This window comes from Colossoma macropomum, unplaced genomic scaffold (assembly GCF_904425465.1).
Source record: "Colossoma macropomum unplaced genomic scaffold, Colossoma_macropomum, whole genome shotgun sequence".
Classification (NCBI taxonomy): domain Eukaryota; kingdom Metazoa; phylum Chordata; class Actinopteri; order Characiformes; family Serrasalmidae; genus Colossoma; species Colossoma macropomum.
Window position 1 is genome coordinate 2974495 of NW_023494791.1, and position 19436 is coordinate 2993930.

Below are 19436 nucleotides of genomic sequence, written 5' to 3' on the forward strand. Positions count from 1 at the left end.
TTTAAGAGAGATTTCTGAGTAGATCAGATATAAGATAATCTGCTTGCACAAGGAAGGAGAAAGTCAAAGAAAAATTTAACAGGAGTTAAAAAAATGATTAAAAGCTACAGAGAAAACTGTCTCCTAATAGCCACCTGGAAGACCTGGTCGACACCAAAACTGCCCCCATCAGATAAACAGCACTTAAAGCTTTCATCTCTGAGAGAGAGGAGAAAATCAAGCTGCTTCAGATCTGAAAACATCCACAGGTGTTTCTGTCCATCCTTCCACTGTGAGAAGACGACTCAGCGCTGTGGGTCTGAAAGGATGTGTAGCTGTCAAGAAGAACCTCACTGAGAAAAGGAGACGGACACATCAAACAAAGAAGCTGAACAATGGACTGACCACCCCAGAGTCCAGATCTCAACACCACTGAATGTGTTTGATTACTTCAAAAAATGATCAACCAGCTTCTAAGACTGAACTTTGGAGGTGTGTCTGCAGATTCTTTGAGGAACTGAAAGTGAGTCTCCTAAAAGAATGGAAGCTGGAATGAAGGGAAAGAGTGACTCACTGAGACTCAGACAGCTGAGATTAGATTTAGTGTTCAGGCTTTTGTTTTCTGTTTTTTCTTGTTTTGTTTTGTTTTACACCTTCTGAACTTTAGCTGTAAAAACGTTCAGAATTACTGTATATTTATAATGAGAGTGCTGTGAGTTTAATGGTTTAAAATTACAGATAATTTACTGTAAAATGTCTTAGAGTCCAGTACTGTATATTTACTAAGGTGCCAGAAATGCACTGCAACTTTCATGGCATTTTTTGTCTACAGTGTAATACAATACATGGTGCATGGTTATACGATTTGCGTCTCATTGAAACTGTATTGGACCCTTTCGTCAGTTTAGCCTCAAACAGCTTGAAAATGACATATTTTTAAGACGTGAAAAGACCACAGAGCATCACGGACAAATGTGACCAAGTCAGTGTCCTGAAGAATTGCGGGGTTGGACCTCATATACAACAACATAACATATAACAATCTTCTACTCGACTCACAAAAAGATGCTGCAACTACCGCAGGCTCTACATGCACAATACACACACTTTACAGCAGCACTTAATGATGAAAGAGCTCATTGTTCCTTCATGAGCTTCACTTCTAGTCATATAACACTTCTACCCTTAGGCTCTCCCCCAGGCAGAAGATCTGATGCACATAAAGAAAAGCAAAAAGAAACGTGATGTGAGATTTTCCCAGCAAAACTGATAAATTGTAATGACATCCAACCTCAAACAAGCTGAAACGGGCATACATCTCCAGCAAACCCTCTTGGAGGTCTGTGAAAAAGGGCTCTCTCAGATGCAGCTTTACTACCAGGTGAGTAGAGCGATAAATATCAGAATCCCAGAGCCGCACAATCCGCCTTCCTCACCTGAATGCAGCAAGAAAACAGCTTTGTTTGCGGAGAGTGCTTCACATATTCTACGCTACACTAATTTATGCAGAATACATGGAGCTGCTTCATATTTTTTTGATGAAAAGTAAGATACAGAAATTAGGTTAATATAATAAAACAACAACCCAACTCGGGCTGAATGGGTTTATCAGGGTGGACGTCTGTAAACAGTGTTTTAATCATCAGTGACGATAAAATTACCACAGGATGAGCGAGTTTCTTGTGATATTTTTTTTTTTTTTAATATCACGTCAGATCTTTAACGAACTGTCATAAAACTATGCATTATTTCTAAAGAATGCTCGTAAAAAAGTTGATGATATTGTGCATATATGAATATAAAGTAAGGCTGTATGGCTGTAGCTGCTGTTATAACCACCCCTTTGATCAGCCTGCGGGATCTCGCTTTTCTCACTGACTTTATTTTCTTTCTCCTCCTGATGGCGCTCTATCGGGTAGTGTATGGAGTCGAAGTTTTACCACCCAGACGTAGTAACTGGTCGAGTGATTCTTGTTTTTTTGTTGCATGATTCAGAAAGGGTTCAATACCAAATACAGTGAGTAGCTGCAATCAAAATTCCTTTTTTTTCCAATGTGAGACATCTGCCGGGAAAAACACGGACGAGACTAAAATGATCAGAGGAGAGCTGATTTCAACAAACATAAACAAACAAAAAAAATACCAGAACAAAACAAAAAAAAATGTTATGGTCTGTCATGTTCTCAGGGGAGGAGGGAGAAAAACACTGACATGGCCATCGTGGACGACAGTAAAATCACAGAGTAGCACCTGTGAAAGAGGGAATTACCTCAGGACCCAAAGTTTAATGGATAAAAAAATTATATATTTTGTTGATTTTCTTAGCAAAAATAAATTAACACATCCTCTACAGAGAACACACCTAAAAATGACTTTTTGTTCATTTGCTGAGTTTAATATACTGAAAAAAAAATAAAATGTAAAGCATAAAATGTGCTGTAACTTTTGAACAGACCACATTTTACATATATATATAATTTTCCCAATATGTTATATTCAGCAAACTGCACAGCAACTGTGCATTAAAATGTGCAGAAGTGTTTTCTCATTAGAGGATGTGTTGAAAGAAAATCAACACAACATGTACATTTGACCAGGACTGTCTAAACTTTTGCATTCAACTGTAGATGAGAGGACGTCGGGGCCAGGTGGATCACCGCGGTCAGCAAAACAGTTTTATTCTTAGTACTGTACAGTTTTTAATAAATATTTCCTTCTGGCTGTTTCTGGTACTAAAGCATGCATCTTAATTGTCAATGCAATAAATATACAACAAACATGTTTCCATTATTCTGGCCACAAAGTCTTAGCTGTGGACACCAGATTCATTGGTTTGGTGGCCTGAGTAGCCAGTGCCAGTTTTTATATCTGTTTAATGCGGTAAAGGTTTTCTTTTTATGATCATCCGTTCAACATTTCAACTTTCTTTTGATTTTAAATCTATTTTGAAGCCAATGTACACATCTACATTTTTTAAAGGAGTGAAACTAACTCCTCTGCCAGCCACCCTCCTCCTGTGACACAGCTCAGTTTTAGTGGAGACCAGAAATTTAAAATGCACAGTGCTTTATTTAAAATATTAATATAAGATTAAAGTAAATAAACTAACAGGGACTTTTTAAACTAGATCTCATTAGCTTAATGAAGCCACATGTTACAATGCACAGTGTATTTTATTTTTCCCCTGGGGTCCACTTACCATATTTGCCTAACTCACATGATGTCAGAATGTATTTTCACATCACCATTTTCAAATCTTCTTTATTGCTCAGGCTGTTTTTGTAATTGGGTCTTTAAGACTGTTAAATGTGAATGAGCTCTGCTCTGATTGGCTGTCCTGTATTACGTCTAATACAAAGGCAGTCTGGACACAAACACTGCTTATAACTTAAATAACAATGGGCGGGGCTATAAACATGTAAGTGGATTGCTTTTGGTGACATCACAAAAGTCAATTAATGAAAAATGAGCTGATTTTGCAGCTTAGTTTTCATATATGGACTGTAGTGGATATCGTTTGGAGTGGAGACTGAATGGTGCAGTTTGGGAACTTTTACAATGTTTACATTCAACGACAACTAATATATTAATGTCCATAAAATGGGTCATTTAAAGGCCACATCCTCCATTTTTCCTGTATTTTAGTTTTCCCCGAGGTGCATTTGTGTGGTTTTATGTGCCAAAAACATGGATAATTTAATTTTACATGACCATTTTACATGCATTTGAATAAAACAGGCTGTTATTGTTACTGGGATATATGTAAATGAGCTCTGTTCTGATTGGCAGTCCTGTACTGTTCCTCCATCAAAAAAAACAGTATGGACGTTTTGAAGTTTAGCATGAGTGGGCGGAGCTAAACTGCTGTAAGCTTAACATGTGGGTACACAGTAGGTAAACGTGTTGGTTTTTGTGGCATCACAAAAAAAAATGCAAAACAGGTTGTTTTGTTTGGACTGTATGGAGTGGAGAGTGAACGGAGCATTATTAACACTTTAACAACGTTTACATACTACATCAAAAACCTTTTCTTCCATGATGGGGGTCCTTTAATGGAGGCTGGTCTCAGCTAGGCTTCATTCATTACCGCTGTTGGATGAAGAACCCTGTACTGGAACGTAAATGTCTTCACTGTTTATGAGCAGTTGAACAGTAAATGAACTGAGCCCACCTCTTTGGTATCCCACACCTCAGCTCCGTCAGTGTACATCACCAGGAGCTTTTGGTTGCCTTTCCCAGGAGCAAAGCGGATCTTCTTCACCCATCCGCGATGTGTAGGGATTCCCCTGAGTTAAGAATGAGATTTAGGCATCAGCATGTCAGATCTAACACACAACACACGCAAAACACACCATCCTCTTTTAATTACGGATGAATGATGACATCGGAATCATATCGGTATCGGATATTTGATGGTGTATTTATGGGCCTCTGGAAGATCAGAATGTTTATGTGATGCTGGGTTATCTGCATCACATATGTTTATGTGATGCTGGGTTATCCTACTGAATCTACAACCCTATATTCAGGTAGATCTATCGTATATCCGAAATGGTAACTTTACAGAAAAAGGAAAAAACATTTTACTTTTAATGTAAGTCAACAGAACCAGACTTTTTTCCAAGTCATTTTGGGCCATTTCTTTCAGTCCATTCATGAATTTTATACACAATGTAAAGGGCAACAGTCATTTTCAAACGATGTCAAAAACTTATTTATTATTATTAAATGCTACCAAGTTGCTTTCGCCTCCTGGCGGCCTTACAGGTAGTGTTTCCCCATATTTCGCCCTGCCTTCTGTTTGGGTCTTCAGGCTTCTGAATGGCTGGTTCATGATTCCTCTGATTGTCTCCATTCATCTTGTAGCTGGTCATCTTCTTTTACCTTTAACTCTTCCAAGAGTAATGATCTTCTCCAGTGAGCTGGTTCTTCTCAGAATGTGTCCAAAATAAGAGCTTCTGGTTTGGTTCTCTGGGCTCTGAGTGAGAGGAGAGGCTCGGTTTGGTGGAGGACCCATTCGTTTTCTTGCCGTCCAAGGTTCTCTCAAAAGTCTTCACAATTCACCTCCATAAAGAACCACTGAGAAAATCATAGCCTTGGGTTTTTTTGTTTACATTTTACATTTGTCGATTTTGTAAGTGTAAATAAGTTAACACATCCTTCACAGATAACACACTTAAATATGCCATTTTGTCTGCAAATGTTAGTGCACAATTTCTATTTCTTTGCTGAGTTTAATACATTAAAGAAAAAAAAATGTTGTACAGGCAACATTTTATGTTTTGTTTTTTTTTCCCCAGTATGTTAAAATTCAGCAAAAAACAGTAACTCTGCATTAAAATGTGCAGAAGTGTGTTCACTGTAGAGGATGTGTTCACTTATTTACACTTAATCAACAAAACTTTTACCAGGGGTGCCCAAACTTTCCTATACGACTGTATGTTCACAAATATTTGAGTGTTACAAATGCAGATAAAAAATATTTACATTATTTAGTAGATCAACTGAAGATGTATATTGTACAAAAATAATTAATTTACTTATTTTTAAAATGTTTTCTGACATTTTCTCATCATAACAATGCACCTGCATACCTGTTTCTTATCTCCATCAAAATACTACACTTTGTAAAATGTATATTTTTAATAATTAGCTTTAACAAACTTAATCTGAGAACATAAACAAAAAAGGATATAATAAAAAAAAATTGGGAAAACAACAATTATTTACAGATTAATTAATGAAGTAAAAAAAAAAATGTTTGTATATCCTGAAAAAGGAAGGCATTAAGTTTGTCATTTTAATTATTTCAAGCTTCAGTATTTCGCATGTTTGTGAAAATAACCCATTATCCAATACTGGCATTAGCATCGACATATATGTGAAAATATGGGATATTACTCCAGAATTCCCATGTCGATCATTTTAACTCGAGCTTTCTTTCAGAAGTCATATTAGTGCAGGTTCTTGTATTTGCATACTAATCAAAATCCATATAGGATTCTACATACAGCCTATGCATACACGAAGACGTGCTCATACCTGGACAGCCGGGCCTTCAGATCCCAGAAATTCAGGTTTCCATCCACGTCTCCCAGAACCAGAGTGTCTCCCTTCCAGGCAATGCAGGCAATGCTGCCCATACTACCCTATAAGAGAGCAGATGGATTTGGTCAGGCTTATAAAATATTCCAGCCAGGTACAGCTTACAAACCCACAACCCACTTACATATGGCTTTACATTTGAATAGTGCGCCTTCACTCACAGCGGCCTGATGTGCTCAAGCATAAGAAGAAAGAACAGGATGGTAATCTAGCTCGGTGGTCTGACGCCACACTGGGCAGATTATTATACATTTAAAAAACAAAGATCACAAAGCGCGCAGGGTCGGGCTCGTCTGTTTGTTTGTTTATCCCCATCAGTCTCCCGAGGACGAGAAGAGTAACACACGGAGAGGCAGCAGACTGGCACCGTTTCCTCTGATGCACTCATCATCACACACAAACAGAAATGTGTCATGCAACAGTGCAGTCAGATGGCTGGAAATCTGCTCCGAGGACCTTTTTTCTCATCTCTATTAACCGACGCATATGTGCAGAAGCCTCCTGCTTTCTCATCGCGTCTGGCTTTCTCCAGGAAACTGAAGCAAGAAAATGCTACAACAACAACAACTCTAAAACTACTACTACTAATAATAATGTACAACTTCAACAACTACTACTACCACAGTACAACTACTACTTTACAACTACCCCTACTACTTTACAACTACCCCTACTACTGTACAACAACTACTACTACCACAGTACAACTACTACTTTACAACTACCCCTACTACTTTACAACTACCCCTACTACTGTACAACGACAACTGCTACCACAGTACAGCTACTACTGTACAACTACCCCTACTACTGTACAACGACAACTGCTACCACAGTACAGCTACTACTGTACAACTACAACTGCTACCACTGTACAGTTACTACTGTACAACTACAACTGCTACCACTGTACAATTATTACTGTACATCTACACCTACTACCACTGTACTACTACTGTACAACTACAACTACTAACACTGTACTAGTACTGTACACCTACCACTGTACAACTACCACTGTACAACTACGACAACTACTGTACAACTACAAACACTGTACTACCATGTTACAACTACACCTACTACCATGGCACAACTACTACTGTACAACTACAACTGCTACCACTGTACAACTGCTACTGTACATCTACAACTACTAACATTGCACTACTACTGGGCAATTACAACTACTACTGTAAAACAGCTACTATTACTGTACAACTACTACTGTACAACTACAACCACTAACATTCTACTACTACTGTACAACTACAACTACTACCACTGTACTACTACTGTACAATTACAACTACTACTACTACTGCACAACTGTATAACAACTACTATTAGTGTAAAACTACTACCACTACTGTACAATTACTACTATACAACTTCAACTACTAATACTGTATTACTAACACTGTACTACTACTGTACAATTACAACGACTATCACTACTGTATTACCATGGTACAACTACACCTACTACCATGGCACAACTACTACTGAACAACTACAACTGCTACCACTGTACAACTGCTACTGTACAGCTACACCTACTACCACTGTACAATTACTACTGTACAACTACAACTACTACTGTAAAACAGCTACTATTACTGTACAACTACTAACATTCTACTACTAATACTGTACAACTACATCTACTAATGTACAACTACCACTGTACAACTACAACCACAAACATTCTACTACTACTGTACAACTACATCTACTACTGTACAACCACCACTGTACAACTACACCTACTACCACTGTACAACGACTGCTGTACAACTACAACTACTACCACTGTACTACTACTGTACAATTACAACTACTACTACTACTACTGCACAACTACTACTGTATAACAACTACTATTAGTGTAAAACTACTACCACTACTGTACAATTACTACTATACAACTTCAACTACTAATACTGTATTACTAACACTGTACTACTACTGTACAATTACAAAGACTATCACTACTGTATTACCATGGTACAACTACACCTACTACCATGGCACAACTACTACTGAACAACTACAACTGCTACCACTGTACAACTGCTACTGTACAGCTACACCTACTACCACTGTACAATTACTACTGTACAACTACAACTACTACTGTAAAACAGCTACTATTACTGTACAACTACTAACATTCTACTACTAATACTGTACAACTACATCTACTAATGTACAACTACCACTGTACAACTACACCTACTACCACTGTACAACCACTGCTGTACAACTACAACCACTACCACTACTGTACTACCATGGTACAACTACACCTACTACCACTGTACAACTACTACTATATAACAACTACTATTACTGTACAACTACTACCACTACTGTACAATTACAACTATACAACTTAAACTACTAATACTGTATTACTAACACTGTACTACTACTGTACAATTACAACTACTACCACTATTGTACAACTACTACTGTAGAACTACTATTACAGTAGAACTACTAGAACTACTGTACAATTACTACTGTACAACAACTCCTTTACAAATGCAACTACTACTGTACAACTAATAAAGTACAACTACTACTGTGCAACTTCTGTACAACTACAACTGTACAACTACTACTATACAAATACTATGACAACGTTTGTACCATACAACTACAACTACTACTGTACAACTACTGCAACAGTACAACTTCAACTGCACAACTACAATAACTGTACACCTACCACAACTACTTGTACTAAGACTTACAACTACTACAACAACAAATGTACTACCAACTATGCACTACTGCTACTATTTACTATGCTCAATTCTGTGGAGACGCATTTTCAAACTCTCTAAAGCACTTTTTTAAATTTAATTTTTTTCTACAGAGCAATGCACACCATTCGTTCTGTTATGTGTCGGGACCTATCCCCTTCAACCCCCGGCCTCCAGCATAATATTATGAATAAAAAAGAAATCTTTTAATACCAGCTAATAAACTAATAACTGTTCTAGGTCTAAGTTCTCAAAAGCTGTCAATAATGAAAGAGTCTTCAGACGCTGAGTTTGTGGAAGAGGGAAAAGGCTTCTTCTTTATTTCAGCATCAGGTGGCACAGAGAGACCCCGCTGCGCAAATACAGTGTTCCAAACTGTTCATATACCATTTATCTGGGGTAGTTTGATATTCCCCCGTCTTACTTCTCAAATTTTGATATTAGCTCATTCTCTAATAGGTGCATCTCTTCGTCCATCAATCTGGTCATCGCATGTTGCGCTCACTCCTAAAAACTGGTTTCAGCCGTTTTTTACCAGTCCGCTTTACCTTTCCAGGTCAACTTGCCCCCCTCTTCACTGGGTCAGCAGGCACACACCGGCCTGTCTGTGAACCCAGGGGCTTTCCAGTGTCTACAATCTCCTATGCAGACAGACTACGGCCGACCCTTTATGAGAGAATTAATATTCTCTGTTAGCCAATGCTACCTATTTGGTTATTGATCATAATATCTAATCTATTTGATTACTGATTAAGGGAATATTTATTCAAAATCTCTGTCATATGCTCACCCAAAATCAGCAAACAAACCCCAAAAAATAAATAAATAAATAAATAAGTTCAGTCATTCATCTCAGTTCTAGCTGCTTGATTTTCATGCAGCTTTCTTGGACACACGGTTTAAAATAAATATTTCAAGTTCTCAACTTTTCAGTATCTACCCAGGCACTGAAAACAATGATATTCTAATGGAACTTAAAAGCCAGTGCATTGTTGGAAGCATCAGATTGGGATGTATCATTAAATTTGCAGCATATTGTTTTTTGGCAAATAACTGCTTAAACTAAACAGAGCAATAGTGGTTTGCATTAACTTGGGCAGTTTTCTGTGCTGGTATAATGATGTGTTCATTAGCTTGGGTTGAGCTCGGGGCTGTGTACAGAACGGGTTCATTTAATCAGTAGTTAAATGTGAGGAACAGAAAGGACATAATGTTCATCTACTTATTAAACCTACAACATTTTTAATGTCTTACCATCCATTTTCACCTAAATGCATGAAATGTTAAACAGTAATATTAACGTCAGTAATAGGAAATATACATCATACATGTTTCCCTAGTTTAAGGATTACTCACGTGCTGAGTAATGGGTCAGTTTGTCAGCAGCGGCAGAGCTACGATTGGGGGCAGTTTGCCACTGGCCCACCCAAAAGGAAATATAATTTCAATATTAAAATCATATTAAAGCAATAAGATACAAAAAGCTGTGTGTTATAATGATTTTACCACAGCTAAGGGTGTTATTAAACATGATGTGAAGCATAATAAACCCCCCTTATCTATTATAAAACCACTGTAATGTACGACCTCCAGTGACTTATTGCTTTAATAAAATGACTGACAACATAAAATATGATAAAACCTGCAATTTCTTGATTATTAATATAAGCTATTATTTATAACAACTATTCCACCAGGAAACTCAGCATTTAGAGCTTATTGTTGCCAAGCACCCACAGACTGCTGAAAGAGGGTAAGAAAGTCCAGTTTTCAATCACTTTATGTTGGACTCATCTGACCCCTGACAGTAAAAACTGCAATCAAACATTTACCATAACTTGCAATGAGTCTTTTACATTGCTGTGGAGAAATTCTGGCTCACTCCCCTTAGCAGAATTGCTACATTGGAGGGCTTCCGAACATGAAATGACCGTTGAAGGTCTTGCCACAGCATCTCAATGGGATTCAAGTTAGGACTTTGACTTGGCCACTCCAAAACATTCATTTTGTTTCTTCTGAGCCATTCAGAGGTGGGCTTGCTTGTGTGCTTCAGTTCATTGACCTGCTGCATAAACCAACTGCATTTGCGCTTTAGGTCACAAACTGACAAGTGGACGTTCTCCTTCAGGATTTTCTGATAGAGCAGAATTCATGGTTTCATCAATTATGACAAGTCGTTCAGGTCCTGCAGAAGCAAAGCAGCCCCAGACCATCACACTACCACCACCATGTTTCACTGTTGGTATGATGTTCTTATGGTGGAATGCAGTGTTAGCTTTATGTCAGATGTAACGGGACCCATGTCTTCCAAAAAGTTCCACCTTTGACTCATCAGTCCACAGAATAGTATCCCTTGGAGGTTATCTAGACGTTTATGCAAATTCGAGACGAGTCTTTGTGCTCTTTATGGTCAGCAGTGGTTTGTGCCTTGCAGCTCTCCCATGGATGCTATTTTTGTCCAGTGTCTTTCTTATTGTGGAATCGTGTACTTTGACCTTAACTGAGGCAAGTGAGGGCTGCAGCTCTTTAGATGTTCATGGATTCTTTTGTGACCTCCTGGATGAGTCGTCGATGCCCTCTTGGTGACATTTTGGGTTCACGACTGTTCCAAGTTTTCTCCATTTGTGGATAATGGCTCTCACAGCAATGGCTCTGTAACCCTTTCCAAACTGGTAGATTTCAGTGACTTTGTTTTCGCATCTGTATTTGAATCTCTTTAGTACGTGGCATCATGTGCTGCTTTTTGAGACCTTCTAGCTGCACATTGCCAAACGGGTTCTATTTAAGTGATGTTTAGATTCGACAGGTCTGGCAGTGATCATGCCTGAGTGTGAAGAGTGAAATTAAACCCTATAGTCAACTGAATTTGGTTAATTGGTTGATTTTCTAGCTAAGGGGCAATTACTTTTTCACATAGGGTCAGGGATTTTTCCTTCAATAAATGAAATCATCATTTAAAAACAGCATTTTGTGTTTAGTTGGGTTATCTTTGTCTGATATTAAAAGTAGTCTGATGATCTGAAACATTCAAGTGTGACAAATATGCAAAAATAGAAGAAATTGGGGACGGGGCAAATAATTTTTCACAGCACTGCATGTCTTAAATACTATTCATTTGGGATTCAGCCACATGTGCACATCTGGACAAATAGTGCACTGTTTGAGTGCAGAAGCCAGAATTCATAACTTGCATAGATGACAGAGATTCAGTCTGGGTTTAATACTGTTTAGCAATCTATAATTAATAACTCAAAATAAGTGCTGATTATTAATAAGTCACTAAGTAAATGATTAATATTTCGAACAGGACCATTTATTAAAGAATATATGTAACTATTATATCATTATTAACCATCAATTAGATTATTATTAAATTGCTGTTTATTAGGGCCTGTTTTTATGAAGTGTTACTGGCAAATGCATAGAGTTAAGTGTGTCCAAACTTTTGACTGGTTGTGTATAATTAACAGTAAAATTTATTTTGTAATTTCCATCAATCTGGACTAAAATCTAAAGTCCGTAACTTACAGAGGACTATAAAGACAGAGTTACACTGTTGTGTATCTGCACTCAGTTAAGGAATCACCAGTTGAATTGAAAGGACTTGACCTCATTCACTCCTGGAATGCCCGGTTCACCAAAAATCTCCATTGTGGTCAGTGCAACCAACAAGAAAGCAAAGTTCAAGAGGGGAAAAACTTGGCGAAGAGATAGAGATAAATCTAAATGAAAGACAGTCATGAAAGCTCCTCTGAGACTAGCAGAGAATGAGTGACAGCAAGACATTAATGAATAACACAAAACTCACCATGATGAAAAAGAGGGATGACAGACAGACAGAAAGACAGAAGCAGAGACAGACAGAGACTGTTTGACACACAGAACACAAAGTAGGGGCTCAATAACAGACACACAAAGAGAGTTGAGGAAGAAAGGAAGAATCTATGATGATCATTTATAGAGAGGAAAGAAAAAGAGAGAAGGAAGATGATTCACCTTTACTCAGACATGGAAATGACAGTGTAATAAATCTCTTGTGAATTACACATAAACATAAAGACAAGAAGATTAAATGGTAAAAAAGAAAGAAGCAGACCTGCCAACTTCGGGAAAATCCTTTGAGGAACACAATAACAAAGCTTAGTTCACATGCTTTCCCACCAGGTGTAGAGCTTTGCAATGATGTACAAAATCAACAAGATACATCAGGCCTATGCATGAATGAAGGTGCTGAGAAACTTATTCAATCTCACACATTTATTTCAGTCTATGCCACAGGTAGCAGAATCCGGCAGAACCAAAGATAACTAGCAGAAAAAAGGACGGCAGGCAAACAATCAGGCTTTCATCCAGCTGTAACTGCCCAGCAAGAGAGACAACGATCAAAGGAGGGTGAAAGAACGAGACATAAAGAGAGAAAAAAGGGCACTCTGAGGCTTTGGCAGTCCTGGCTCATTTTGTGCCCTAGGTGAAATAACACAAGGACGCACCGTCCACCCCTCGACCGTCACCTAGGCTTTTTGTAACTGATGTTATAAGAGAAAGTGGATTCTCGGCAGTAATAGTTATGTACTGTTATCTAACATTAACCATCTAGTCATAAGCTCAAAAATATGTGGACACCTGACCATCACACCTATACGAGACTGCTGGACGTCCCATTCCAAAACCATGGGCAGTAATATGGAGTCGCTTCCCTTTGCAGCTATAACGGCCTTCGCTCTTCTAGGAAGCTTTCCACAAGATTTTGGAGAGTGTCTGTGGGCACTTTTGGTGGAAAGAGCATTCGTGAGGTCAAACACCGACGTTGGGCGAGAGGGTCATCCCAAACATGTTCAGTGAGGCAGAATTCAAGGTTCTGTGCATGACACTGGAGTTCCTCCACACCAAACTCCTCAAACCATGTCTTTATGGAGCTGCTTTGTGCACAGGGGCTCAGTCATGCTGGAACAGGAAAGGATCGTCCCCAAACTGCTGTTACAAAGCTGGAAGCAGATAACTGTGTAAAATGTCTTTGTGCTGTAGCATCAACATCACCCTTCACTGGAACTGAGGGGCCCAAACCCTGAAACACAGCCCAGCCCATTGTCATTGTCTATTGAGACACCTAAACTCAATAATTAGCAGGGGTGTCCACATACTTTTGGCCATATAGTGTATCTTGAGGCAATAGTGTTATAATGTTAGCGTAACTAGAATTATTGTTCAAAAAACACGACATAAAATGGCCGTGATAACATGCTATACTCTCTCTGATACTGTCTTTTGTTGTTTCTAAATAAAAAAAAGAAAAGAAAAAAAAAAAGCACGGGATGGCTTTGACCTTTTCATTATTCATTATATTGATGGAAATGCTGTTCAGAACCGATGCATCACTTAATGTGCATGACCCATCCTCCCCCCTACCCCTGTCAATCAAGTGTCATCCCAAGACTAAAACTGAATGTGTTCTGATGCATCATTTTTCTTAAACCAGGCTAAATTCAGCTGCTGGGGTTGCGTAGTTTAAGGAAAGCAGAATGGTGGGGTGTTTTTGTTTGTTGCGTGTAATTTTGTAAAGCATCATTTCAAGCTCTTTCCCAAATTGGAAAGTAGCCAGCCCAGTCTCACTATTTGCCCATTTCGAGAGATGCAAAGATCTTGTTTGCACTTAGACATTCTGCACATTTGTTTTGTGCTTCATCTTGAGATTAGCTGCATCTCCAAAAGCAGCTCAAACTTAGTTACAGAGATCTCAGCCAAGAGTGAAAGATCTAAAAGTTTCAGCTCCAGTTGTTTTACTTTTTTCCTGTGACTTTCTCCTTCCTTATGCAAATGCATTATCTTACATCCAACCTCCTCAGAAATACAGGGTGATTCGAAAAGATTCATCTGATTTCAAAGCGGTATATTTTTACAACCGTGAGGCATTTAGGAACCAATCACATACCAATTGAAAGAGGGGGTCATAGAGTTTCTGACTGTCAGTGGAAGATGGCTCCCTTCAGTCTGAGAGGAGATGCGACGCCTGAGCAGAAAGCGTTCTGCGTTCTCCACTTCAATAAGAGTGAATCCATCATAACTGTGCAGCGTGATTTTCGTGGGCAGTGAAGCTCCAACAGCTCAGAGCGTTCGTCGTTGGTTCCACAACACTGGATGATCTCCGAAATCGCACTGAAAGAGCCGTGAGTGCAGCGACACCCGACATGCTCAATCGAGTGAGGGATGAGTTTGATTGTCGTGTTGATGTTGTCTGTACAGCTGGAGGAGGTTCATACTGAGACCATGCAAAATTACATAATAAACTTTATGCTCATTTAAACCATTTACAGTTCACTGCATTGATCTGTAATGATTTACAAGTGAAATAAATCATTTTGAAATCGGATGAATCTTTTTGAATCACCCTGTATCTCCTGTAAAAAGACTGACGTTTGCACAGTACTGTATGTTAGTAGGGAAGACAACTGCCTTGTTGCCTATACAAAAAAACACAACTGCCCAGAGGTCACGAAGTCAGAAGCCAAGGACACAAGAAGACCCTGGGAGCAGAAAGTGTAACGCAGACAGAGAAATGTGTGTGGACTCACATCAGGAGGGATGCGCGCTCCATCCTTCACGGTGTTGCCCTCCACGGTGATGTGGTAGACCTGGCCGTCTGTGTCAGTAAACACAAAGTGCTCGCGGGCAGAGATGCCCTGGCTCATCTCCGCTTTGCTCTCTGCGTCCTGCAGCAGACTGAGACAGACAGAGAGAGACGGAGAGATCTTAGGCCTACAAATGAATAATGCAGCATGTCTTAGAGGCTGAGAACACACAACAACATGATGGAGGACATCCCAACACATTCTGCAGGAAGGGACAGCCAGTGATCCTCAGGATGACCTGGGGATGACCTTTGTGGATGACCTGTGGTCTGACCTGATGACGGAGGACTCCACGCTGCTCTGCTCGGCATCCGACAGCGTGGTCTGTCTGGCCATGGCCTCTCGAGCTGCCATTTGCTTCTTCTTCAGACTCTTCAGGTTGTGAGAGGGAGACCATTCCTGTACACATACATAATAGAGAAAGGCATTGCTTACAGTACTGTACACTGTCAAATGTACAGGCAGTAACGCCATCTGAAAATAAAGACAGCCATATTAAAATGTTAGCAGAACATGGGTTTGTTGATTTTCTAAGTGAAAATACACTTAAATATGCAAGTTTTGTGCACAATTCATTTTCTGAGTTTAACATATTGGGAAAAAAAACATAAAATATAAGAGGTGCCACATTTTGCCCCCAATATGTTACATTCAGCACATAAACAGCACTTAGGAATTAAAATATTCAGAAGTGTGTTCTCAGTAGAGGATGTGTTTACTTATTGTTACTTAAAAGAAATCGACAAATTGTCATTTGGCCAGGAGCTCCCAAACTTTAAATACAACCGTAAATAACAAGGTAGAATCCGCTGCATATGCTTTTCTTATTTACTTCGCTGGTTTGGCCAATAACCTGGAATTTAACTCAACTAACACTTACTAAAATATTTAACTCAACTAACACTAAAACATGTAACTCAATAAACACAAACATGTAACTCAACTAACACAAAAACATTTAATTTAACTAACTCTTACTAAAACACAACATTTGACTCAATTGACACTTACTAAAACATTTAACTCAACTAACACTTACTAAAACATTTAACTCAATTAACACTTACTAAAACACTTAACTAACAAATACTAAAACATTTAACTCAATTAACACTTACTAAAACATTTAACTCAATTAACACTTACTGAAACATTTAACTCAATTAACACTTACTAAAACATTAACACTTACTGAAACATTTAACTTAATTAACACTTACTAAAACATTTAACTCAACACTTACTGAAACATTTAACTCAGTTAACACTTACTAAAACATTAACACTTACTGAAACATTTAACTTAATTAACACTTACTAAAACATTTAACTCAACACTTACTGAAACATTTAACTCAATTAACACTTACTAAAACACTTACTAAAACATTTAACTCAATTAACACTTACTAAAACATTTAACTCAATTAACACTTACTGAAACATTTAACTCAATTAACACTTACTAAAACACTCAACAAATACTAAAACATTTAACTCAATTAACACTTACTGAAACATTTAACTCAATTAACACTTACTGAAACATGTAACTCAATTAACACTTACTAAAACATTTAACTCAATTAACACTTACTAAAACACTTAACTCAATTAACACTTACTAAAACATTTAACTCAATTAACACTTACTAAAACATTTAACTCAATTAACACTTACTGAAACATTTAACTCAGTTAACACTTACTAAAACACTTAACAAATACTAAAACATTTAACTCAATTAACACTTACTGAAACATTTAACTCAATGAACACACTAAAACATTTAACTCAATTAACACTTACTAAAACATTTAACTCAACTAACACTTACTAAAACACTTAACAAATACTAAAATATTTAACTCAATTAACACTTACTAAAACATTTAACTCAACTAACACTTACTAAAACACTTAACTAACAAATACTAAAACATTTAACTCTACACTTACTAAAGCACAACTCAACTAACACAAACATTTAACTCAACACTTACTAAAGCACAACTCAACTAACACAAACATTTAACAAACTCTTACTAAAACACTTAACTGACACTTAGAAAACACTTAACACTTACTAAACCATTTAACTAACACAAACACTTAACTAACACCTCCTAAAAAACACACAGTTAACACACTCAACTCAACTAATATTCATTAAAACATTTAACTAACACTTTCTAAAACATTTAACTCAACACTTACTAAAACACTTAACTAACACTAAAACATTTAACTCAACTAACACAAACATTTAACTCAACTAACACCAAAACATTTAACTCAACTAACACCAAAACATTTAACTCAACTAACACAAAACATTTAACTAACACTAAAACATTTAACTCAACTAACACAAACATTTAACTCAACACAAACATTTAACTCAACTAACACTAAAACATTTAACTCAACTAACACAAACATTTAACTCAACTAACACTAAAACATTTAACTCAACTAACACAAACATTTAACTCAACTAACACTAAAACATTTAACTCAACTAACACTAAAACATTTAACTCAACTAACACAAACATTTAACTCAACTAACACCAAAACATTTAACTCAACTAACACCAAAACATTTAACTCAACTAACACAAAACATTTAACTAACACTAAAACATTTAACTCAACTAACACAAACATTTAACTCAACACAAACATTTAACTCAACTAACACTAAAACATTTAACTCAACTAACACAAACATTTAACTCAACTAACACTAAAACATTTAACTCAACTAACACTAAAACATTTAACTCAACTAACACAACCATTTTAAGCACATTTTAAATCATTGATTTAACTCACTGCATGGACCATGTTGGGGAAAACGTGGCCTAAAATAAAACACTATAGTAAAGTGATTACTTTTTCTGTCACTACACTTCACGTTTTTGCGCTCACATTAAAGTAACTGTCTTCAAAAGAACTGTGCTATTTGCGTTACTCATGTCTCTGGGATAATGATACAAATGCATTTAAAAGCCTCTGTATCTAGATCATCCGGCTTGTCTCTGCATGTCATTAGTGTGTGCGTGAGCCGACTGCGTGACTCTGACTGTGAACGTGAGCTGTGCAGCGCAGGAAGCTGTGGAAACTCAGGCAATAATATGTCCAATCATCTAATCACTGTAATTTGATGGATAAAGACCCCCGTTCTGAAGAAGAGAACCTCACATAAACCACACCTCTTACTCCAGTCTGGTTCATATGTGGGTCTGAGTTTGTCTGATATGTTCACATTCGCACAGAAAACCATGACTTCGCAGTCTGAGACCACTTAAGATGTCCAAAAGTGAAAAATCCTAAAAGTTCTTGTCCAGTTTATAACTTCTCTTCATGACTTCTAGAAAATAGAGTCTCGGATTATCGATTTTGCAGCTGATGGAAAAGTTTGAGTGGGATGTAATTGGACACGCTGTGATGAGGTGGATTGGACCGAAAGCACCTCTAAAGCACCTACGAAGAAAGTTAGTTATTCTTAGCTTAAACAGCACCACTGTCTCAGCAAACTCTGTACAATTAACTGCAACTCAGTGCATTTCAAACTCTATTAGAACATCGTCTCAATATAAATCCTAATTTCATCACAATCATTTCCTGAGATTGCTCTTCCATGTGTCCTACAGCTTCTGCAATGTGTTAATCTATTATACAGGCTACAATTAAATTGGATTTACACCCTGAAGTAGATCTGGACTGTCTTTAATTTGGTGTAATAAAACAGTGAGAGGTGTCTTTTACTTCAAACCTTCATTTAACAAGGACATCGTTTAATTACGACGGGCTCTCCCACCATTAAACAGGCTGGCGGTTTGGAGAAGGGAAACAATTCTGGATCCTATCAATCAATAGAGGCATGTTAGTGGGCAATTCTGATAAAATACATCATGAATATATCGCTGTTGTCAGAAGTATTTTAAG

General features: G+C 37.6%; 1 protein-coding gene across 1 annotated transcript in view; it reads right to left on the bottom strand.

Annotated features, from left to right (window-relative positions):
* Window positions 1-19436, bottom strand: part of wdr11 (WD repeat domain 11) — a 154636-nt gene that overhangs the window by 40337 nt on the left and 94863 nt on the right. The window contains 4 exon segments of the mRNA XM_036573658.1: window positions 4151-4265; window positions 6022-6128; window positions 15425-15572; window positions 15756-15880. Coding sequence (XP_036429551.1) covers window positions 4151-4265; window positions 6022-6128; window positions 15425-15572; window positions 15756-15880 — 495 coding nt within the window.